The sequence below is a fragment of the Xenopus laevis genome, chromosome 6L (assembly GCF_017654675.1).
Source record: "Xenopus laevis strain J_2021 chromosome 6L, Xenopus_laevis_v10.1, whole genome shotgun sequence".
NCBI lineage: Eukaryota > Metazoa > Chordata > Amphibia > Anura > Pipidae > Xenopus > Xenopus laevis.
Window position 1 is genome coordinate 31973355 of NC_054381.1, and position 26638 is coordinate 31999992.

Consider the following 26638-nt stretch of genomic DNA (forward strand, 5'->3'; position numbering starts at 1 on the left):
TATACCGTGTGCCATTGCCCTTAGCCACACCATAGATCAAAGCAGTAGGAGCCACCAGGGTGAGGCAGCTGCAAAGCAAATAAACAGCATTACAGATACACTGGGTATCCAAGACTTTTAGGGGATTCCTGCTCAACTGCCTCCACACCTGTTAAGCCCTCTGCTGGGGTGGTTCAAGTTTCTGAGGCCAAGATCCCTGCTCCTTTACATTATGTAAATTATAAGGATATCCCGCAAATATCACATGGATCCTGTAACATCCTGCATGGGTTTGAACTAGTGACCTACAGGTTGCTATGCAGACTCCTATAGCCTTGTGCTATGCAGATCCTTGCCCATTGCTACTGGTGTTCTTGTATATCCAGGTAGGAATGATATGTTACACTTGTTCTTAATCTGCCAGGCCCACAGTTAAAGGTGGCTGTTGTAGGCAGAAATCCAGTCACTCCCCTTGGATCTCAGTTTGCCCTACATGACAGGTCCTGTCAAAGAGTTTGCAGTGCTGAGATGACCACAAATATCCGGAGTATATATCTTCCGCCAAGAGAATGAATCCATGCCGATCAGTTTAAAAAAGGTCAAAGCAGATGCCTTACCCCGGTCCCTGGATTCTGAAGACATCTCTGCACTTACTCTCTGCTCCATCTGCCAGTTCTACTTGTGCGTAGCAGAAGACACCTTGCCCCCTTCCTTGTTGGTTACTTCAGCCCTTGCCAGTTCCATCTCAGCCTTGGTCTGATATTTATATGAACTTTATTGTTGACTTACCCAAATTCAATTTAACAATCATCCTATTAGCAGTGGATCATTTATCCAGGATGCCCCATGGGTTTCATCCTCCATTGTCCCAGATCCAGTTTGCATCCTAATTTTGGTGTGCCTTCATAAGCTTTTTACTATCAGTCTTCTCCACATACACTCGCAATCCCATAGCATTCGCCAAAGTAATTATGGTATGGTGATCCATACTCCAGAAAAAAACACAGGTCCTAAATATTCCAGATAATAGATCATATATCTGTATTGATATTATTATGACATCTGCCAATCCCCACTCTCAGCTGAATCATGGTCTCAAAAACCTTGCCCCACTCACCCAATACTGATCAGCACATTTATGTCATTAGCAGACCCCCTATCAATCTCTTACTTCATTGTCCCCCAAGACTGGAATTTTTCATTTTAAAAATTGCCAAATCCATTCATTACAGAATTCAGAAATGCATTTTTCTACTGCCAACTGGAGGATGCTGGGGACTGCAGGTTGGAACTAGACAAGAACAAAGACTGTCAGCCCACCAATATTGTCTTGATTTATGTAACCTCCAGTGGGATGATCTCTCAGCATTAGTTACAAGATTAGTAATTACTGCACATGGAGGATTTGCACCCTCCATTTAATTAGAAGAGAAAGGCTTTAGTCATGTCTCTGTTAATGCCCAAGTCTGCGTTAATACTTATGCCCCTGTTATGTGTCAGCATTACTAACTCAGGTGTGGATTAGGGATAATTTGTCACCAAGGTTTCAGGAAGAAATTGAAACTGTTTATATAATCAATGTGAAACAGCACTGCCACCTGCTGGTCATTTCTGCTGACATTTCTACAATCTGCTGAAAATTTATTTTCTGAGAAAAGAAACATTTTGTCGTGTTGCTCTGCTTAGATAATGCAGTTGGTGGACAGAGAAGAATCATCTGACATTTCTTTAGTCAGTTCTATGCAGGGAAACATCAGAAGATATTTATTTTTTTCAGGAAATTCGTGTTCAGCTGGCTAGACAGTTGGCCAAAATGACCCACCCAAGTATCCGGGATCTAGTGCAACTATATGCTCTACCAGTGGGGCAACACATGTTTAACATATTAAAGGATGGTAAATTTTATGTTTATGTAGGTTTTTAAATTTGTAAAAACAGTTCTCAAGTACCTAAAACTGTCCCATAGCAAGAAACCTTGCATTTTTGCAAAAACAATTTAACCTTAGACTTTTTTTTGCCAAAATATTTTTTTTTGGCAGTTTTATCTGAGAGTGTAAAAAAAGTGACCTTTTAGCATATTCACCCCTTTGTCACGCAGCAATATTTCATGTACAAAGAAAAAAAGAAACAAGTTACAGACATTTGCATGTTTATACTTTTCTAAATTAACATGCTGACATAACTGATTTCATACTGTTAAGATCTCAGAAGGAATGCCTTTTTGGAAAGAATTTGTAGATAGGACTTTGGTGACATCTAGCGAGGGAAAATCATCAGTGTAAAGAGAAATGCTCCATTATTGACTGTTTTTTCTGCGAGAAAAGAAGCTAAACGCCACACAGGGCAGGGGAACCCTTGTTTGTTTATTGCTGAAAGTGCATTTCCTCAGTGCTATAAGAATACAGCCTCCAGCTATTGCTATACTACAACTCTCAGAATACCCATTCCGCACAGCTTATCCACGGCTTTATATATTTCTGGGAATAACCGCATCTTTTGTACTATGAGCAGCAAATCTCCTGTTACCGTAAGATGAAGAAATACTTGGCATTGGTCCGCAGAAAAGATATGTTAAAAAAAAAGCACAAGCAACACTACCTGAACGAGATATTACAATGGCATAGTTGACCAATTTGGAGAATATTAATTAAAGAGTGAAAATAGAGTGTGCCCATTTTATAAGCTAATACTTTCACTTGCATTCACAGGGTCAGTTATTATAGACATCAGTACAACAGTGATATCTGCTTTTGTCCACTAGATGTTGATTTTCTACCCAGGTCTGGGGCGAGTGTTTCCAGAAGCTGATTTTCATATGTCTGAATGCCAAGATTACTTTATATTTTAGTATTTATATTTATAGTGCCTACAGATTTACACAACACTTTACAGAAATGATTCATAAGTCCCTGCATCAGGGAGCTTACAATCTAAGGTCCCTATTACATTCACACACAGAAGAACAGCTCCCCACTAGCCAAATAAATAGTAACTATCTATGGCAGTGATCCCCACCTAGTGGCTCAGAAGCAACATGTTGCACACTAACCCCTTGGATGTTGCTCCCAGTGGCCTCAAAGCAGATGCTTATTTTTGAATTCCTGACTTGAGGGCAAATTCAATTGTATAAAAACAAAGAACATACAAACTCTATGCAGATAGTGCCTGAATCAAGCTCAGAACAGCAAGGCAGACATGTTTCCCCACACACGTGTAATAGATCATGTCCACATACTTTAATCTGTATGTGACAGAAAACATTTATTGTAAGCACATTTTAAATAGTCTGATTTATGCCTGCAACAGCTGACCAGGATTTGCCAAGAGACCCCACTGCTACAGTTATTGGGCACACCTGCTCTGTTCCTATATTCTATGCCCCCTCTGTGCATTACATTGTCCCTTGCTGTAACATATGTTAAACAAAGGGGCTTCCCAAAACAATGTGTTTGTCCCCCACACCCGCCCACCCAAAGAAATGACTGTAACAAGGAGATTCTACCAAATCCTGTTATCCCATGTCACTGTCACATTAATCCCATGTACCCTGTAATTCCTTCCTGTATTGCTGAACACAGATGTCTATATGCCAAACGTGAATTTTACCGAACTGAAAACTCGAATATAATTTGACTCAAATTCAACCAAACTCCATTTGAGTTTTTTCTCTGAAAAAACTTTAATGTCAGGAAAGCTACAAACATCTCCAAATTGGTCACTGGACATCTCCCATTGACTTTTAGAGTAATTTGTCAGGTTTTAGGTGGCGAATTAAAATTTTGAAAGGGTCAAAGTATGATAAATCTTGAAAATCTAATTAGATTTTTTTTTAAAAAAACTCCAGTTTGGATAATGCCATAGCTTAAATTTGACAGTTTTGACCATGAAAAAAAAACGAAAATTCTAACTTTCAATTCAATCCTTAATAAATCTGTCCCTTAATTTTCAGAAATAAGAATTTCTGTTTCCCCCACAAATCTTGGAGTGTTTATAAAAGGAGCTCTTTGTTTAATGCAATATGTTAATTACTCACCAAACATCCATACATTTATTAAAGGGGTTTAGTAAAGGGGTTGTTAACATTTAAGAGACGTAGAGAGTGATATTTTGAGGCAATTTGCAATTATTTTACACACATTTTCATTTTTTTGTGGTTTTTAAGTTATTTAGCTTTTTATTTAGCAGCTCTCCATTTTGCAATTTTAGCAATCTAGTTGCTAGTGTATAAATAAAAAAAATTGGGTATTGGGGAGCACCACCCATCAAACACAGGGGATGGTGTGCAGGGTCAAATAGTTAATATATAAAAACAAAGAGGAATGAAAGAGCTGACCCATCCAACTGAAGAGATAAAATTAAAACTTAACCTTTAATATCAATGCCTTCACCCACTTCATGATCACTCCCATATAGTGTGAGGTTGAACCCGCAACTGGCGGGTGAAACAAGTGTCAGGCGCATTTTAGCTAATGGTTAGGCAGGTTGTCTGATAGGGACTTAGAAGGGCAATTGTAAAATTCCGACTCATGGAGGATGAAGGGGTTGGAGGCTCCAATGATCCGAGGGCTCTCCGGTTAGATGTGCCTGAGGCACACTCCATTCCACTGAATGTGCATTGCATAACTATGGCCTTAGGTCATCGTTACCTACTGGTTTAAGTGTGTTCAACCTCACACTATATGGGAGGGATCTCAAAGTGGGTGAAGGTGTTGGCACTGTGAGGGGTATACTTTGGCGGGCCTCATCAGTGTTCACATTTACTATGGTGGCAATCTGAACGTGTTACTTAATTACCATTGACTAGCAGTCGCTTCTAAGATATATAAGTGTAATAGCACATTACCTCCTAAACCCACAAATTGCCTGGTCAATCAGCCTCCTGCAGCTAACTCTTAATTTTAATGTTGCACACAAGACTTTGTTTTAATGACATATTAAAGGTTAAGTTTTAATTTTATCTCTTCATACAAGCATCAGAGCCTATGGATGGGAGGGTGCAGTTGGATGGGTCAGCTCTTTCATTCCTCTTTGTTGTTCTAGGGCAGGGATCCCCAACCTTTTGAACTCGTGAGCAACATTCAGAAGTAAAAGGAGTTGGGGAGCAACACTAGCATGAAAAAATGTTCTTGGGGTGCCAAATAAGTGCTGCGATTGGCCATTTGGTAGCCCCTATGTGGATTGTCAACCAACACCGAGGCTCTGTTTGGCAGTACACCTGGTTTTTATACAACCAAAACTTGCCTCCAAGCCTGGAATTCAAAAATAAACTCCTGCTTTGAGGCCACTGGGAGCAACATCCAAGGGGTTGGAGAGCAACATGTTGCTCACGAGCTACTGGTTGGGGATCATTGTTCTAGGGTATAAATGACCCTAGCAACCATGCATTGATAGGAATACAAGACTGGAATATGAATAGAGGAGAGGCCCTGAATCGAAAGATGAGTAATACAAAGTAGCAATAACTACAAATTTGTATTCTTACAGAGCATGTGTTTATTTTGATGGGGGTCAATTACGCCTATTTGAAAGCTGAAAAGGGTCAAAAGAAGAAGACAAATAATTAAAAAACTATAACTAAGAAAAATGAAGGCCAACTGAAAGTTGCTTAGAATAAGTCAATTCTATATCATACTAAAAAGTTAACTTAAAAGTGAGCCACCCCTTTAATGTAAGGTTTGGCCAGGAATACATGAATTGCCATTACTATGCATATATGTGTATATAGTCAGCAAACTCCATTTTTTATTTAGGGCTAGGAGTTTACTGTAGTCCAATAATTACCCTGCAATGATAACAATTTTTACTGTGAGACGGAGTCAGAGCCGGAGAGGCTGAGTTTAGCCAAGCCAGAGCTACTGTGTTCTGGTTAAATCCAGGACCCTGCCTGAAAAGAGACTTTGCCAGCAGTGCATGCATATGAATGGTGAGCAGAGATCTAGCAGGTGTTCCTTCCCCTTATGTCTCTTTGTATACACATTCAAATCACCTAAGGCAAGAGGCAGGACAGGGTCTGTTAGCTCATTACTGATTTGCCTAGCAAATAAACCAGCAGCTGCTCTCCTCACCAGTGAACTGACACTTGCAGCAAAGTGACAACTGCATGGGACAGGATGCTTCCATGGAGCTCCTCAATGGTACACCCTACCTTTTAAACATCACCCTATACGCGCTGCTTCTAGGTAAGGCTCTCTACTTTCCACTTGTCTTTGTAACAATGAATTGAAAACATAGTAGAAATGTGTAAAAGAGATTTTAGGATTTGTAGGTTTCATTATGTGTACTTTATTTAGTGCAACTTTACTAACTTGATTAATATTATGATTTATAGGAATTTAAATCCAAAACTTTCTATTAAATTAGTATTGATTCCCTGCTTGTGGTTCTCTAGCTGTTATTGAATTGTGAGCTTTGACGTTGGGGGAAGCTGAGAGCTGGAGTTCAACAATTGCTGCAGTGTATGTGTTAGGCTAAATGCTATGGCTTTTTTGATGTAAAGTGTTATTGTTATCATCTTGCCTAACTAACTATATATATATATATATATATATATATATATATATATATATATATATATATATATATATATATATATATATATATATTTGTACTAAATTCCACCTAACATTGAGGCGCGACTGCAAATGACTGCTGTTCTAGAGGGCCATAACAGTCAGTTCTGTTTGCATCTCCTTGAACCAATGGTTATTTTTTTTATTGAAGCCCATCTTGGAAGTCTGATTTTTGTTCAGGGTCACCTTTAGTTCATAACATATTTACACATAGAGGAAAGTTTATATTTTTATCCGTAGTTCCAAGAACACCCTGATACCACATACAGTAGGAACCCAATAAGAATTGTAGCCCCCCCTTCCACACCATCCCTGCTTCCCTGTCTGATCCTTAAGCAATTGTAGGTGATGGAGGCATAATATGGGTAGGGGAAGACTTTTTTATTTTTGCAGGGGATCCAGGATATTGAAGTTATAGCACTGATTCCAAGAATACCTAGGGCAGCAAATAAGTGTTCCCCGTTCGCTCCAAATCTTGCCCTACCTACCTTGCCTTTCTGGGGTGTCTAGTAAAGCAAAGAGACATTATGCTCAAATCTCACTCTAAGGGGCAAATTTACTAAAGGGCTAAGTGGCTAGCGCTAGCGAAAATTCGCCAGCGTGACGCCATTTTGCCAATTCGCACCCTTACGCCAGACGAAGTTGCGCTCTGGCGAAGGGACGTAACTAAACTAATTCACTAAGTTGCGGATTAGCCTGAACGTTACCTCTTGTGCCAGATTTTACTTTGCCAACTCAGACCAGGCGAAGTGCAATAGAGTAGATAGGAGTTTGTCAAAAAAAAGTTGAAAATTTTTCTAAGTCCCAAAAAACGCTGGCGTTTTTTACATTTTACTGGGTGATAGGCTGAAAAAGATCGGCGATACCCTCCTTCCCCCCTTACATTTGGAACCTAAACTATACTGTGGGCACATGTGTAGGGAATTATAACAACTCTATTTAATTTTATTAAGGTTCCCTGGCCTTGTGTAGTGTAATGTAGTTGCTGCAGCATATACGTTCATTGTACTTTAACTGCACGCCGTATGCTTATTAGGCATCGCTAGCATAACTTCGGACTGCTTATCGTATTATCGCTAGTGCAACTTTGCAACCGCTCGGTAACCTGTGTGCAAATTCGGATCTTCGTGTATTTGCGCAGCCCTGTCGAAACTACGCCTGGCAAAGTGCGGCGAAGCCGTTGCTAGCGCATTTTCAGTGCTTGGTGAATTTGCCCCTAAATAGCCTACACGCTGAGCCCCTCGACCACTGCTGCAAACCCATTGAGGCCAACCCAAAATTTTGGGAACCACTGTCCTATCAGATTAGTGTGTTCAGAGAAACACGTAAACTATATCTCAAAAGTCCTAAAACTTGTTATAATAGTTCATATTCTCAGGCTGGTCTATTTGATTAAGAGGCTATAATAAATGTTGAGTGATCAGGTATTCTGAAGCTGACATGACCTATGCATGTAGTAAACACAGATGCTTTCATATAATCAACAAAGACAAGGCAATTGAAACCAGGATATCGTGCACTCCTGGTATCATGAATTATGCACGAGCCATTCTAACAACACATTCACAAACACAAAGTTTGACAAGCTGTTCTCTTGTGCTCCAATATAACTGTTAAAAGGCCCCTATGAATTTTTAAAGTGAAGTTTAAATATTTATTGGGTCTCGTATTGCATCTCGATATTGTGTTTAATTACATTTTGCAAAAATCTAGAGGAAACTTTTTTAGTCGGGGTCCTGAAGATTTTTAATCTATGAATATCTTTGAATTGTTGGTGGAAACATTGTCCTAACAAAATGTGTGTACCAGACTACAAATGTTCTATAAAGCTGACATTGACAGTTTGTTTAAGGGTTGTTTTGGCCAAAAACAAATGTATTCAAAAGGGTAAATTTCTGTTTTGATGGAAAAGCTTGAAAAAAAAATATCGAAGACAAGAACCAAAACATCAAGACTATTGTATTCTGTGATGTGAACACTGGGATTTTGTACATGTATATCCAGAAAGCTTCAAAATGCAGGTTTTGTCTGCAATAATGATTAATTATATCTTTGTTTGGAGCTTTCTGGATAACGGGTTTTTGGATAACGAATCTGATACCTGTAATAGCACCCTGCCTGCTGTTTATATTCTATTACAGGGTTACGTAATTGCTTATGAGGAAAAGAAGAACAGTACATGTACAGGTAGGGGACCTGTTATCCAGAATGTTCTGGACCTGGGATTTTCCAGATAGCAGATATTGCCATAGTTTGGCTCTTCATACCTTAAGGGGGAGATTTATTAAAGGTCGAGGTGAATTTTCAAATTAAAAAGAAATCGAATTTTGAGCTATTTTTTGTGTGCTTCGAATAGTCCAAATTCGATTCAAATTTGTAAAAAATTAGAACATCAAAATTTGTCATGTACTGTCTCTTTAAAAATTCGACTTTGGCTATTCGCCATCTAAAACCTACTGAATTGCTGTTTTAGCCTAAGGGGGGCCTCCTAGAACTATTTGGAGTCAATTGGTGGACTTTGAAAAATCAACGTTTTTTTGGAAAAAACTTCGAATCTAATTCGATTCGTACGAATTCGGCTGAATACGGACCTATTCGATCAAAAACTGACCTATTCGACCAAAAAAAAACCTTTGACTTCTTTTCGGTTGGTCTTTTTGAATTCGAATTTCGACGTTTTTTCAATTCGAGATTCGACCTTTGATAAATATGTCCCTAAGTCTACCATAAAATCATTTAAACATTAAATAAACCCAATAGGCTGGTTTTGCTTCCAATAAGGATTAATTATATCTTAGTTTAGATCAAGTACAAGGTACAGTTTTATTATTACAGAGAAAATTTTTAATCTTTTTTATTATTTGGGTAAAACGGAGTCTATGGGAGATGGCATTCCGGTAATCTGAGCTTTCTGGATAACAGGTTTCCATATAATGGATCCCATACTTGTACTGCTAAGTGTTTATATAATTTGATATAACTCTTTTATCCTTGCTGCCGATGGCAAATCTCTGTGTGTAGATACACATAGCAATAACGAAAGAGAGAGAGATAAACTATTCCCTGCTTTACTTCATTCTCAGAACATAAACATTTCTATTTAACCGTAAACCAAGAGTTGCTGTTGCCTGTCAACACCCTTGTGTTTTGGGATTGCGTTTATGTGGAAAACTCAGATTCAGAAATTCATTCTGCATGAGGGTTCTGCAAGAGGTCACTTATGTATAAAAAATGCAGGTGATAGAGATATATTAAGGGGGATAGTAGAGGGGTCCCTAGAAAAGCAAGAAGATGTGGTTCCCATTGGAGGAGAGAGGGATTTACATAAAGTCAGGTTAACAAACTGCAGCCCCACTGACAAAACAGTTCAACAATAGCAAGTGCTCTGCAAGTTAGCTATCTGTAAGGTATATATTGAGAATATCTAACAACCATCATACAATAAAGTGTGTCCTTTGTACTTGTATCCGTATGGAGCACCTTGTTTTCAACAGGCGCCTGTAATTTCTGACTCACTAATGAGCATTTCTGACTTTTGCGCATTCATAGGGGAAAGTAGACAGCAACCTGACTTCCTCTTTAGCAAGTTGAACCTTAAAAAACAGGGTGTTTTGCTAGTGAAAGTGTATGACATACATAATGATATAAACGTGTGACTTGGAAATAGAATTTATTATGCCAGTGCCTTGCGAGAGATATAGTTGCACCACAGAGAAAAAGCTAGAGAATTAGTGAACTAACAGTTATTTTTGTATGGGTATTGGTATACATTTTATATATGTGAGTGTATAGTTAAGTCTGTTTATGTGTGTGATACATGTGTTGTCAGTAAATTAAATGCCTCCCCCCCCACCACTTTTTTGCTTTTTGGCATCTATGACACAGTACAGTACTATCTAAGGAGAACTAAACCCTAAAAATGAATATGGCTAAAAATGCCATATTTTATATAATTAACTGATTGCATCAGCCTAAAGTTTCAGCTTGTCAATAGCAGCAATGATCCAGGACTTCAGACTTGTCACAGGGGGTCACCATCTTGGAAAGTGTCTGTGACACTCACATGCTCAGTGGGCTCTGAGCAGCTGTTGAGAAGCTAAGCTTAGGGGTCGTCACTAATTATTCAGCAGAAAATGAGGTTGGTCTGTAATATGAGCTGATGCTACAGGGCTGATTATTAAATTCTGATGCTAATTGCACTGGTTTCTGTGCTGCCATGTAGTAATTATCTGTATTAATTACTAATCAGCCTTATATTGTGACAATTCTATTCTATGTGTACTGTATATTGTGAGTGGGTCCCTGTGAGTGACAGCAGCACAGAGCATGTGTAGTGAATCAGCAGAAAATAAGATGGGGAGCTACTGGGGCATCTTTGGAGACACAGATCTTTACTGCTTAAGGGCTGTGATTGCCTTGGGCTGGTACAGAAGCCCAAAACATAATGTACAACATGTCTAGCTTACTTCCTAATTTAAGATTTACTTCTCATTTAATGGCCAAAGCAACAACACTTTTGTTGAGAATACTATATGAGTAGCTCTTCTTATTTTAACTATAGCATTAAACAAAGTCTCCTTACAAATGCTAATAGGTCAGTTAAGTATGATGGGGGAAAAAATCTGGGCAAACTGCAGAGGAATGGTCCATGTACCTATACACTTTCTGTCCTCTCACCTCTTGCCCATACCCCCATTTCTCAGCTGGTGCCAGCTTATGAACAAGCACCACTTCTGCATTCTTTGTGTTAAATAGTATTACCGTACATCATCTTTTTATATCTGATCCATTAACAAAATAATTAGTTCCCTTCCCTGACATTATAAAACTTTCTAAATGATGAGAAATGATGGCTTATAGCTCAGAGTATAAGGGGAATATTTTAGTACACCTTAACAGTAGGGTCAGTGCAAATGATAAGTGATAGTGTTGTCATTTCGCTCACAATGCTCCTTACTTTGGTTTTCTTGTGGTCACTGCTGTCAGGTGCAAATCACTCTGCCTCCAGTATGGGGCACAATATGAAGAGGCAGCAATTTAAGGACCAGTAACATCAACATTTTTTAAAAAATAATTCATTAGTATACTACGAAAAAAAAACACCAAGACAAATTAAACTTTAAAATCGCACAGCCTTTATTCAGAAAAGGGGACACAACGACGATCCATTGTGCAGCGCTCGATTTCTCCTCCCTGGCTATCTCCTATAAGGAAGGCAGGGAGGAGAAATTGAGTGCCACTTGATGGATCGCCGAATCGCCTTTTCTGAAGAGGAGCGCAAGCGGAGTTTCGGTAAGTTTTTTCTTAAAAAAGGCGATTTTAAAGTTTAATTTAATTTGTCCTGGTGTTTTTTTTTTCGTGGTATACTAACGAATTTTTTAAAATATTTTTTTGATGTTAGGGGTTGTTCACCTTCAAACACTTTTTTTCAGTTCAGTTGGTTTCAGAGAGTTCCCCAGAAATAAAGACTTTTTCCAATGACTTTCTATTTTCTATGTGTCACCGTTTTTCTAATATTGAAGTGTAAAGTATAATTTTTCACCTTTCTAAAGCAGCTCTGGTTGGAGGGGGGTCGCCGACTGTTCTAAATTGATACATTTAGTTGATCCATTTCTTATCTTTGGCCGAGCTGAATCCCTGAGTTTCATTACAGCTGTTAGAATTGGTAAAATAGTTGCTAATACTCCAGAGATGCTGCTGAGAAACGTATCATCTAAATGTTGCAAAATTGTAACAATTCTGCGCCTGCCAGACTGAGACAGAGCATAGACAGGAACATTAAACTTTAACCTTAAATTTTGGAAAAACTGCAAAAAAATAAAAAATGGAAAGTAATTGAAAAAAGTCTTTGTTTCTGGGGAACAATCTGAAAACAACTGAACTTAAAAAAGTGTTTGGACGGTGCACCACCCCTTTACGCATCCCCTTGGTAGCTCCTTACCTGTGCATTATTCACAAAGTCACTCAAACGCAAATTTGGTCATGGCAGGTACTAAGTACACAAGAGAGGCACAATGAATGCAGAACTCCTTTGGATGAGAAAACAGTTTTGCCACCGAAATGTCCTCTTTAGAGTATTATTTCTTACATATACCGTGTACCTTCCTGCTCCAGAGAATGACCTTTTGTACCAACAGCTCTGTCTCTGCAAAATATCTCACATACATGTGCAATATAATAAGCCATTATCTTTGTAGTGCCATCTACTTTCAGATCTACTTCTCTATTTCCAAATGAACTAACAGCAGTTTTATTATGATCGTACATTGATTTACTTCCCTGTCCCTGTGCTAGTGGCAGGGCCATACAGAGGGCAGAAAAAATATTTCTGCAGAGCCCAAGCCTCAAAAGGGGTCCAACGTTAAATGCACAAGCAACCTAATAATTTATTATACTCTGATTGATAAATATTTTCTATACATACATCTGGAAACTCCAAAATGCAGCCATTCAGCTCTTGCTATTCGATATATCCCAGGGCACAAAAAAAAAAAAACAGAACTCCTTAGTGCTCATCAAAAAAAGAACTTGCATCGAGGGTCTGGCTGTGCTACACACCTTGCACCATATAATAAAATTCATCTCGAAGTGCAGAGAGTAAGACAGCCATGTCTTTAATGCCTGAAATAGGGTTCCATAGCAGCCTGTGCCCAGTGGTACTTTATAACTTGTACATCTGATACACGAGTTAGGGGACACCTACCTGCTCTTCATGAATGCATCACTGGCGAGAGCAGAGACCTGTGGCAATTCTTCTACATGCAGGACAGGGAGCAAAGAGCAAAATACAAGGTGGCTTGCACTGTGCACCCTGCACATAGTAAGTGACCCCTATAATGTATTTGGCTCAGTTATGTTCAGTGTCGGACTGGGATGCCAGGGGCCCACCAGAAAGCCTTAGACCTTTGGCCCACCAGAAAACCTAAAACCATGAGCCTACCAGAAAACCTTTAGACAGTGGACCTTTCCACACTTTATTCTCCTAGTCTTTTATACTGTATATACTTACACTATTCTCCCATTATTAAGCATTTTCCCCATAAAGAAATAGGGGAATGACCATGAAATAGGCCAAATGTTTAGAAACAAGAGGCCCACTGACACCTGGGCCCACCGGGAGTTTTCCTGGTATCCTGGTGCGCCAGTCCAATACTGGTTATGTTATTCTATGGCAGACAAGTTTGGAATGTGGTTATAACAGCTATAAACTGCTTTTGCTGAAAGGTGTTATAGCTAAACACTACTGCTTGCTAAACAAAATCTGCTAAGGTGTACACAACGTTTAATATCATACATCTGTTTTACATTACCTGAAGAATTCTCAGTGCAAAATACATATACAGTGATATAATTAAAGGCAGTGCAAAGGTACAGAGGTCCGGATTTAAGGTGGAAGAAAATTAGAAGACAGGGGGAATTTTGCTACCTCTATTGGTCAGGTACAGTAACATATAACCAATAAGATGCTTTTAAACATTAAACGCGACCTGCTATAGGTGCCCACATCTGTAGCAATCTTTCACCTTTTTTATCTCATAATGGCCATTGTGCAAAGTGCTAATTGTAGATGAAAATTCACATTTTGCATGAAACACCACGTTCTTGTAAATGTTGTGGATGTTGTGAAACATAAATGAGGCTTGCAGTGTTTTTTCTGTGCTCATACCTATGTATGTATATTTGAGGACGTGCCCCTTGGGCCTTGGCGAAGTCTAAACCAGTGTTAAAGGCACATCCAGATTAAAAAGTAAATTCTATGACAATGGGTGATGGTGGACACACCTGAATGCTAAGCTTTTAAAACCATTACAACATTTAGAAAGAATAAAACACGGACACAGAATGAATGTGGCAAAAAGCAGCAGCTGTATCTATTTATTTATTACAACCGCATTGACTTCACAAATAATACCAATCAATAGATTAAACAAATTCAATAGCAATGTTTGGCTTCAGAGCCCAAACCACATTTAAGCTTAAGATAATAATTGTGTGCCAGAGCTTTGTGGGAAGGTCAAATATCATTTTTAAACCTGTCTGTTTTTTTACTTTTATATATATACATTATAATGCATATAATATATATAGATTTGCCTGATATAAATCCCTGACTATAGGCACCATCACCCCTCCAGCGCACCAATGTAAATAGTTTTTTCAACCTTTTGCATCACCTCACAGCTTGAAGATTCCTTGCCTCAAGGCCAAATTATAGGGCTTACCTCTGTCAGGGTCTTAGGGGCCGATTCACTAACTTCGAGTGAAGGATTCGAAGTAAAAAAATTCGAATTTTGAAGTGTTTTTTGGGCTACTTCGACCATCGAATGGGCTACTACGACCTTCGACTACGACTTCAAATCGAACTATTCGAACTAAAAAAATTTTTTGATCGAAGGATATTCCTTCGATCGTTGGATTAAAATCCTTCGAATCGTTCGATCGCACTATTTGCGCTAAAATCCTTCGACTTCGATATTCGAAGTCGAAGGATTTTAATTCCCACTCGAATATCGAGGGTTAATTAACCCTCAATATTCGACCCTTTGTGAATTGGCCCCTTAATCTGAGCACAATGTAGAAGATTTTTTTTTTAGATCAATGGAAATTTTGATTAGGGTGAGATTAGGGGTGAAAGTATTCAGCCATAGTTCTTGGAACTATGGCTGAACACAGCAGTCTTTACTAGTAATGATGAGCGAAAAATATTGCCATGTACATATAGGCCCGGATTTGTGGAAAGGCCACCTAGGCCCGGGCCTAGGGCCGCAGCATTTTAAGGGGGCGGTGTGCTGCCTAACCACACCCACATTGGTTAAAAAACACTGGGGATGCACTGGAGATACAATATTTTTTACATTTTTTGTGCACCAATCCCCATTGCTCCAGTCCAGATAATGAAAATTTGCACAAATAAAGAGGAGGGGACAGGGTGCCAAACGGCAGTGGGCCTAGGGGCGCCCACTATGTAAATCCAGCCCTGTGTACATATTCGCCATGAACTTCTGGCAGCAAGAACTTCCGTGAAACTGCTTAAAAAATTTGCTGCACACAACAAAACAAAAATGACGTGCAACAAAAAAAGAGACACGTGACAAATGCATACGTCAATTAATACTTCTCCTCTCCTTCAACCGAGGGGATCTGATTCGTTCCACCCTCTATATAAGGAGATACACATTAGTATATAGTTTATTCATTTCAATGTGGGATACAAAGCACCCAGATATGATCTGTTGTTAGATTTAATATTAGTTGTGCCTGTATTTGTAAGCAATATAGTGCAGTTGTAGGTACCATTACCAGTCAACCAGAGGTTATGTCAAAAATCACAGACGTTTTTAAGAAATTGGCAACAAGGGAGCCATTTTTCTATTGAAACAGCAGTTGTAGCATAATAGATAAGTGGTTCTTTAACAATGTAGGGCATGTGTGTAGCATTGTAATTGGCAAAAAATGAATGTGATCTTGTCTCCCAAAGCAGAAACATGGTGCCAAGAATAAAATACCCTTAGAAGTTAATGTAGTTTGTGACAAAAATGACATACAACAAAAAAAAAATTTGATGTGCGACAAAATATGTGCAACGAAAAGGTTTTGCAAAGTTTTTACAGTTTCACAAACTAGGACAGATTCACTCATCACTAGTGTTTACCTGTATCTGTAACCCAGGTATGGGATCCTTTATCTGGAAACCGTTATCCAGAAAGCATTGAATTACAGAAATGTCATCTCCATTTTAAGCATTTTACATTTTTTTCCTTTTATCTATGATATTAAAACAACTAAGCTGCATGAATTCGTGTTGGTGCAAATCAATGCTTTTAGTTTTATTTAATGTTTATATTAATTCTTTTTAGCAGTTATGGTGATCCAAAATACTGTAATCATAAAACCCAGGTCCCAAACATTCTGCACAATAGATCCCATTACCTGTAATTAGCTATGGGGGTCCTCACCAACATTTAAACGTAGTTTCTTTCAATCTGGACTTTAAGGTGTTTCTAGGAGAGCAAATGGACATTCTCCCCAATTCTCACCCAAAGTGGCCTTCAGGGTAGAGGTTATCATGTTAACTGTCATGGAGTAGGGGGCGGTTAATACCTTGGAGTTCATCTTGTAAAACTCAAAGAAAACACAATACTGAGAATATACAATTCAATGTTTAAAGGAAAACTATACCCCACAATATACAATGTAGGTCTCTATTAAAAGATACTGAGTAAAACAGCTCATGTGTAAAACCCTGCTTCATGTAAATGAACCATTATCATAATAATATACTTTTTTAGTAGTATGTGCCATTGGGTAATCATAAATAGAAAATTGCCATTTTACAAAAAAAGGGCCGCCCCTGAGATCGTAAGATTCACTGTGCACACATACAAACCACATGTAAGGTCACATGAGCCAATTAACAGACAGAGTTCTGCCTTTTGCTTCCTCACTTCTTCCTGTTACAGTTAGGGGCCGATTCACTAAGGGTCGAATTTCGAAGTTAAAAATACTTCGAAATTCGACCCTCGAATTGAAATCCTTCGACTTCGAATATCGAAGTCGAACGATTTTGCGCAAATCCTGCGATCGATCGATCGAAGGATTTTTCGTTCGATCGAACGATTAAATCCTTCGAATCGAACGATTCGAAGGATTTTAATCCAACGATCGAAGGAAAATCCTTCGATCAAAAAATCACAGGCAAGCCTATGGGGACCTTCCCCATAGGCTAACATTGACTTCGGTAGCTTTTAGCTGCCGAAGTAGGGGGTCGAAGTTTTTTTTAAAGGGGAAGTACTTCGACTATCGAATGGTCGAATAGTCGAACGATTTTTAGTTCGATTCGTTCGATTTCGTTCGAATTCGAACGAATTTAACCAATTCGATGGTCGAAGTACCCAAAAAATACTTCGAAATTTGAAGTTTTTTCATTCGAATCCTTCACTCGAGCTTAGTGAATCGGCCCCTTAGTGTTGTAGTATTTCTGGTCAGGTGATCTCTGAGGCAGCACAGATAGAGTCACAAAATGGTGGTTCAAGGCAAGAGATGTAAAAGGGCAATATTTATGTAAATATATATTCCAGTTTGGTAAGATTCTTTAATATGTCATTCAATTTGATATAAACTATCTGTTGCTTAAGTATTCATTTTGGGGGTATAGTTTTCCTTTAACATGACAAATGAAGAGCACTAAGTATAAACATTGTAAAACAAGTCAAACAGGCCTATTAAAGTAAAAAAAAAAACACATATATTGGAAATAAACATATAACATATTCTTATGCTATATTTTATGCTTAGTAAATATAATAATGTGCATAAAAACAGGTCAAGTCTTTCTGCCTGAAGTCTTGGGAGCACCTGTGGACAGATTGGGAAGTCCCATCATTGAGATAGCGAACTTACCATTTAGTTAACACTCATTATAATGTGACAAAATACTTATTTATATAGTAATATCATAAAAGGAAGAGGCAGCAATTTAGCAACATCTATTATTATTTTATTATTTAAGTAAAAAGTTTTTATTATACCTATTGGTTTTTAAACTAGGGGTCCTAGGCATTTGCTTAACTGCAATTATTAGTCATAGTAATTTTTGGGATCAAAACCAGAGGGCAATTGCTTATTTGTAACCATCTGTCCCCGCCCCCCCAACTTTCCTGTGTTAGAGCTGGTACAGTGGATAAGAAGGTATAATGGATAGCAGGTATTTCTTCATGTTTGGTAGTCAGGATACATGTGTAAACACTAAAGGTTTTTCATATCAGATTCCTTCTTCTGTTCTGCTGCTTAATGAATAAAACATTTGGTTAACTTCTGTTATCCTTTTTATCTTGTTTGCATGGTGCCTCGTGGAACAGGAACTTGCTGTGCTCTGAAAATCAGAATCCCATCACCCACCATCCATGGCATCGAAGGGAGACCACTAATCCTTCCTGTTCACTATGATTCTTACGTTCCTGCATCCGGCATCCAAATCATATGGGTGTTTGAAAGGCCCCAGACCCCGGCAATGTTTCTGCTATCGTCCGTTAATAAGTCAGTGGTTTCCGATTTGGAATTTCAGCACAAGTTCACCTTGCAGCCTCCAAACGCATCACTGTTGATTCCTTCCTTGCATTTAAGAGATGAGGGAACCTACACTGTGAAAGTCAACATCAGAAGCAACACTACCATTTCTTACACTCAGAAGATTGATGTTATTGTGCATGGTAAGTCTATACACACAACAAGCATCTTTCTCCTCCAAATGCTGAATGAGAGTGCAGGAACTGTTGGCAGATGTAGATCTGAGCTTATAGTGAGGGCATTTCTTGCCAGAAGGGAATATCCCTGGAAATTTGGACCTATAGTAGATCAAAATACATTTACATACAATACTGTTGGCATTGTTGTACCAGATACCACTGTATACAGATAATGATGTGCTAATGAACTTTTAGCCCTTGAGGGTAGTGCCAGATGTTGCAGATTCGCTCCTCCGCTGCTTGATATGCCTGCACCCGGATACATTGCTTCTGCTCAGGTACAGGCAGACGTGGCAAATTTCAACGCAAATTTTGCTAAAATCCACCCTGTCTGTCTGCACCTGGATAAACACAGGCTGAGAATCCACCACTACACTCCTAAAAAAGCTTTTTAATGTGCCTGCACCCAGAGCCATTGCTCCAACCCGGGCGCAAGGAATAGATTTCTGAGCAGAAATGCTTGACAAAAGCCGATCTGTGTTTCTATGTACAACATGGGGTATGGGGTGGATTCTTTGCCTGTGTTTATCCACAAGCTGTAAATCTGCGACGTTTGGCTCTTGACCTAACTACCATCATTAAGGACACTACCACTACCATATTGTTATTAATATATTCACACACCCTTTTTATATAGGCATGGGACCTGTTATCCAGAATGCTCGGGACCTGGGATTTTCCAGATAAGGAAGCTTTCTGTAATTTGGATTGCCATACTCCAAGTCTACAAAAAAAAATCATTTAATTATAAAATAAACCAAATAGGCTGGTTTTGCCTCCAATAAGGATTAATTATGGGGCCGATTCATCAAGGGTCGAATATCGAGGGTTAATTAACCCTCGATATTCGACTAGGAATTGAAATCCTTCGACTTCGAATATCGAAGTTGAAGGATTTAGTGCAAATTCTGCGATCGTACGATCGAAGGATTATTCCTTCGATCGAACAATTAAATCCTTCGATTCGAACGATTCGAAGGATTTGAATCCAACGATCGAAGGAATATCCTTCGATCAAAAAAACTTAGGCAAGCCTATGGGGACCTTCCCCATAGGCTAACATTGACTTCGGTAGCTTTTATCTGCCGAACTAGGGGGTCGAAGTTTTTTTTAAAGAGACAGTACTTCGACTATCGAATGGTCGAATAGTCGAACGATTTTTAGTTCGAATCCTTCGATTCGAAGTCGTAGTCGTAGTCGAAGGTCGAAGTAGCCCATTCGATGGTCGAAGTAGCCCAAAAAATACTTCGAAATTCAAAGTTTTTTTACTTCGAATCCTTCACTCGAGCTTGATGAATCGGCCCCAAAATCTTAGTTGGGATCATGTACAAAGTACTGTTTTATTATTTCAGAAAAAAAAGGAAAGCATTTTCTAAAATAAGAAATATTTGCTTATTAGAGGAGTCTATGGGAGATGACCTTCCTGTCATTTGGAGCTTTCCAGATACCAGATTCCATACCTGTACACAGTTTGTATAAATACACTGTATAGAAACACATACATTTTATAAGTAGGAATACATAAGGGCTTGTTACATTTGGTTGCTAAGGGCTAAGAGAATTACATTTAGTGCTACACCATTTCTGAATTTTTCTTTATCAACCTGCCAGACACATTTGAGTTATTATGAAAACAAGATCATTATAGAGTTTTCCAGTGATACAATGAGGAAGTTTGCACAGACGTCTCTTTATGATCCCTTGTGAATAATGGGCCTGTCACTGTTAAATAGCTTTATGAGTCAATAATTATTTGCTATCGTTTTTGGTTTCGTCTGAAGTGTCATGTTTCTGTCTCATTTCTGCAAAGCACCAACCTATCCCCATCAAACATACAATATTGATGGTGCAATAATCCTTTTCTAAGAGCACTTACCTCCTGGAGACCTTGCTATCTGTCATAACCATGTCTTTTTAATATGTGCATAAATAAATCATAATCCTAAATGAATGTAGTTATACCATAATATCTTTACTTTAAAAATGGCTGCATGTTGTGCCATAACAATAATATACAAAATAAAAAGTAGTTTTTCCAGCACATGCAGATTATGACATATATAGTATCTAAAATGGGGCAGATTCTCTTCAGCTCCAAATTATGGAATGGCTGTCTCCATTTTAATCAATTTTTTTTAATCAATTTCTGTAATAATACAACAGTACCTTGAACTTGATCCAAACAAAGATATAAGTAATCCTTATTGGAAGCAAAACCAGCCTAATGGGTTTATTTTTATTTGTGATTTTGTTTACATTTTCTAGTATGATTTTCATGGTATGAAGATCCAAAATATGGAAAGATCCCTTATCCGGAAAACCCCAGGTCCTGAGAATTCTGGATAACAGCTTTCATACCTGTACTTTATATATTTGGAAAGTCTGCTGAACACTAGGAGAATACACAAGATATTCCCAGCTTCAGTAAGCTCTGTACTGTGTTGATAGGTACAAGTGTACAGGTAGAGAGCATTTTTGGGGATGGCTTCTAAAAATTTAGAAATATTGCTTAATAAATAAAGCTGTTGTACCAGTGACAGAAGCCAATATCATGTTCAGACAGCTCTAACTGCAGGTAATGACCTTCTGCAACTTGGAGCCCATATCTATAAATCAAATCGTCAGTAACTTCTATAGAATGACCTTTTAAAGCATGTAAACCTGTCTATTTAGTGTAAGTGATGGGGGAGTGTTTGGACAGTTCTGCATTATTCAGGATTTATAGCATGGTTTATAGTAATATTGCTTTCCTCCAAAAATAGCACTGTGGTGTGCTTGCATCGTGTGTGTGTGTTTGTGTATATGCTGGATGCACTTCAGTCAAAGTAACTTGTGAAAGAGACGCGCTTCTGCTTTTGAACAGGGGCAGTGCTGTGATCATATCTGTTTGCTTTATTTATTTTTCTTCACTGCAAACAAACAAAAACAAACAGAACTGGGAGTGGCTCATGCCATAGCCGGATTACGGTGGTGTCCAAACATCCACTACCACTAGAGTATTTATTATGGTTATATTAAAAGAAATGTGCTCCATTGTTATAAAAAAGTGTGGGGGATGCTGTGGGTATTTGTAATGGTGCAATTTAGCACCCGTGTTAGATTATTAGTTTCACTATTGCTATTTAAACACAAGCCAAATGCAGACCTGCATGAGGTTTAGGCCAAGTCCACATGGGGGCTGATCTGCAGAAAAGTGCCCTAATGCTAGCATTAGCTTTCTTCTATGCCTACACCAGGAACCATTGCATCAGGCTATGTTCAGGCACGTGAAGTGTGGTATTAACCTAAAACTAGTGATGTGTGGGCTGGAAATGTGCGACCTACACCCACTCTAAGATATCCCTTCTCAACCTGGGCCCGACCTGGCCTGAGGTTGAGAAGAAACTTTAGGATCCGAGTCCAACCCAAGTCTATTCATCAGAGATAATGTCACAAGGGGTGGCCTCTAGAAAAACTATTTCACAAATGAAGGCCAGCTTCCTAAAGCCAAGCCGCAGTGTGCAAATAAATAGTTGGGTAATCATAACCCAGACACCATACAAAGGCCTATTTTTGGGGCCAAATCTGCCTGACCTGTGGGTTTCACCTTTCCCGTATGTCACTAGTCTAAACTATTACAAAAGAAAAGAAATACTTCCCTATCTATACATGTGACTTGATTTAATTATAGGTCATATCACTATGAACTAGCTCCTTTGAAAATATATACTGTATAGTAACTGCTACCTTATCTGGACTACCTGGGCTGCAGCTGTTCATACTATTATTTTCCTTTTTATCCTCCAAAAAAGGCAAATGTTAATTGATCTACCTTCACCTACTTTACAATGGACTTTGTGCCACCTGCCTGTCCTGCATTCCACTGGGACAAAGGTTACTTCTTTGACCATTGGTTTGAAACATAATTTATTTGCATTTTCAGTAGCTATGAAATACTAATGGCAGCTGGGCATTGCTTTTTACACAGGGTGTGGCATGTCACGAATAAAGAGTCACAAAAGGCAAATATAAGTAATTATAAAATGTGATAAAACATGTTAAGCAATCACTTGGAAACAAAGCAATGTAGTCTGGACGTTAAATGCTTGGTTTCCTTTATGTCTAAAGCTGGCCATAGACGCAAAGATCTGATCGTACGAATCGACATTTTTCGTCCGGCGGAGATCGGTCGTTTGGTCGATCGGACAGGTTAGAAAATTTCTGTCGGCTGCCGATAATATCTCTGCGTGTATTGCCGATCGTACGATTTTAAGTGGGAGACTGTCACTAGCTTTGGTCGGACATAGATATCGTACGATTGCTGTCAGGGGCAGAACATTGCTGATCTGTTCTTTAACTAATCTGACTGGTAAGACTTTGATCTGAATGGTTAGTGGTGGGTCGGGAGATGGGAAAGTCCGATCGTACGATGATTCGTATGATCGGATCTTTGCATCTATGGCCAGCTTAAGTTGCATCATTTACACAAAACATCATATTTAATCATATAGGGGTATATTTATCAAAGAGTGAAGTTAATAGTGAAGTTCCGCCACTAGAGTGAAATTCCGCCACTCTCCATTCATTTCTATGGGATTTTTATAGGCGTATTTATCAAAGGGTGAACTTTCACTTTCACCAATTGATAAATACGCCTTTCAAAATCCCATAGAAATGAATATAGAGCTGTGGAATTTCACTCTAGTGGCGGAACTTCACTCTTTGATAAATTTACCCCATAGAACGTGCAACTGTTCTTCATTTCTGCTCAAAGAACTTTTCAGTATTCTCCCATAATAAGTCAAGAAGGGCTCTTTGTATTTTTGACAGATGAGTCATAAAGGGTGTGACAATAATTTGTACAGACAATTCATTAACCCTTACTGATTTATAATAACTATTTGTCTAGATTTCTGGCCCATACTAACATTCTACTTAATCCATTGTCTTTATGGCTAAATTCTCATTTCATTTTGCAGTTCCTGTATCAAAGCCTACCATTAGCATTAAGCCCCCACACGAAGCAGTGGAATACATTGGGAATATTACGTTTCATTGTTCAGTGGAGAAAGGAACCCGCGTTACATATATGTGGCTACGAGATGGCAAGCCACTGGAAAGCAGTCCGTCTTATAACTTTTCCCAGAATGGCACATTTCTCATCGATCCTGTGATGAAGACAGATATTGGTAATTACTCATGTTTGGTGAAGAATTATGTCAGCCAAATGGAGAGTGATGTGATCACACCAACAATATATTGTAAGTAACGTGGCAATGCCTTTCTTTTGTGATTCTTTTGCTTGATTTATTCAAAATTTAAAACGAACAAAGTTCTAATGGTGGGGCCAATCATGGTGAGCCCTTGGCAAATGCTCCTTTTTGCCCACTTATTAACAGCCCTGCTTGCATACTATAGTTGTCATTTATATGGGGTTTACATAAAAAAAAACCACTGTTGTTTTCATGCGGTATACCTTTGTCATAGTGTTGTTATATAAACAAATACTATGATACTAAAGCTCATGCCAGATCCCCCACTCACTACTCATCTCTCTGGCCAGCTCCATCCCTGAGTCAGTAGGCCAGCAAATCACTGCTTTTCTAATGTAAATTATCAGCTGTACATACTAATTAAAGTTCAGAATTTCCTCAGCAGGGAGCACAATGGTACACAAACTTTGTTTTGGGGGTAGACCTTATAACAGAGCTGCTTTATATTAAGCCTGCACAGTAAAGCTGGTCATACACCTTGAGCTAGGTGATATGGGGTGAGGACCTGTCAGACTGATATCTTGTCAGTTTTGGCCAAATATCAGTTAGGGAAGCCCATCGGAGGGCCCCATATACAGGGCAATAAGCTGCCGATATACATAAATAAAGTATATATACATATATAGTAGCATTAGCATTGAGTAGGCTCTAAATATATCAAAGGGGGTGGTTCACCTTCATGTTAACTTCTAGTATGTTATAGAATGGCTAATTCTAAGCAACTTTTTAATTGGCCTTCATTTTTTTCTTTTGTATAGGTTTTTAATTATTTACCTCCTACTTCTGATTCTTCCCATTTTTCATATGGGGGTCACTGACCCCATCTAAAAAGCAAATGCTCTGTAAAGTAACAAATGTATTGTTACAATTGTATTGGTCAGGCCCTCTCTTATTCATATTCCAGATTCTTATTCCAAGCAAAACCAATAATTTGAACCCAAGCAACCAGATTGCTGAAACTGCAAACTGTAGAGCTGCTGAATTATAAGATAAATAACTCAAAAAACAACACCAATTGCAAATTGTCTCAGAATATCACTCTCTACGTCATACTAAAAGTTAATTTAAAGGTGAACAATAATTTTAAGAGGAAAGACCTTCTAAAATAAAATTAGGGAAATTAAAATTAGCAAATTAAAATTAGGGTTACAGATGCCTCCAACTCAAAACATTACCATAGTTGAGCAGAAAAAGAGAAAATTTGCATTGTTATTGACATTATAAATATTGCCCCACAAATGAAATTGGTCTGTATTGCCCCACAAGTTAGGAAGCTATGATACCAGATACCATTTGGATTGGTGATCCTACTCACACCAATGCTATTTACAATGAAAATGTTTACTATTTACTAGAAATAAACATTAGCTTCCTGAGCACTTTTTGCTGTTTTACTTACACAATGTGGGCTTGGAACAAATACTTTGCTCATTAGCCTTGCTCTATAAAGAGCAATCGGTTGCACTCTGTCTTTACTTGTGCGACAAGAGAATCAGAAAAACAAAGGAGCGCTTTGAAGCTTTATGAAAGTCTTCTTTTTTCTTGGAGTTGGTGTCTCATAACTATTAGACTGTGAGACAAGGGAACCTCTGAGCTGGAACAGTTAGTTGCAGAGGGCAACATAAGATACGGATAATAATCAGCTGATCAGACTTCTTGACTATTGCAACTTTCCATCAATATACTTTCAATAGCTCTCCTGCTATAACTCATTGCGCTTGAGGGTTTCCATGTACCATATGCCAAGGTTGCGGGGGAGTGCAGCAATAAAAAGATCTCTGTCAGTAAGTAGCTGCCATCTGCTCAGAGACAGAACGGCTGGGGATATAATGTTGACAGGACCAATCAGCAAAGGCCAAGCAGCAGTTCTATCTTAGTGACACAGATGAATTATTATTTTACAAGCTTTTTGATAAACAAGCCTGCCTGAAAGGGTATGGAAAGTGCTTATCTAGTAAAGAGAGAAAAAAAAAATATTGATTTTTTTTTTCATGGGTAAGCCTTTTTACACAAATGATATTGATGTTGCCTTCCCAGTTGGTCAACCTTATATGGCAGTTTCAACTGAATCCCTTTTCACAGGGCCAGTGGTAAAAGGGCATTTGCACTGTGTCCCCAGAAACAGAGGGGCCTTCATGAATTAAGATGTTGATAAAAGTACAAAGGACAAATTTATTTACAAGTATGGGACCTTTTATCCAGAATGCTCAGGACCTGGGTTTTTCCGGATAATGGATCTTTCTGAGATTTGGATCATCATACCTTAAGTCTACTAGAAAATCATGTAAACATTAAATAAACCCAATAAGCTGGATTTGCTTCCAATAATGATTAATTATATCTTAGTTGGGATCAAGTACAAGGTACTGTTTTATTATTACAGAGAAAAAGGAAATCATTTTTAAAAATTTGGATTATTTGGATAGAATGGAATCTATGGGAGATGGCCCATAGTCAGAGTTTTCTGGATAACAGGTTTCTGGATAATGAATCCTATACCTGTAATAGTTAGATTTTGTTACCGTATTTCAGCAATGTTTAATTAGTGACTATTGATTTTGCAGCACTGCAACAATGATTTATACTGACCGAG

General features: G+C 38.5%; 1 protein-coding gene across 1 annotated transcript in view; it reads left to right on the top strand.

Moving 5' to 3' along the window:
- The first annotated feature begins 5959 nt into the window (after positions 1-5959).
- Positions 5960-26638, top strand: part of hepacam2.L (HEPACAM family member 2 L homeolog) — a 36343-nt gene continuing 15664 nt past the window's right edge. The window contains exons 1-3 of the mRNA XM_018267312.2: positions 5960-6158; positions 18407-18757; positions 23752-24033. Coding sequence (XP_018122801.1) covers positions 6080-6158; positions 18407-18757; positions 23752-24033 — 712 coding nt within the window. The 5' untranslated portion in view covers positions 5960-6079. The remainder of the gene's footprint in view (positions 6159-18406; positions 18758-23751; positions 24034-26638) is intronic.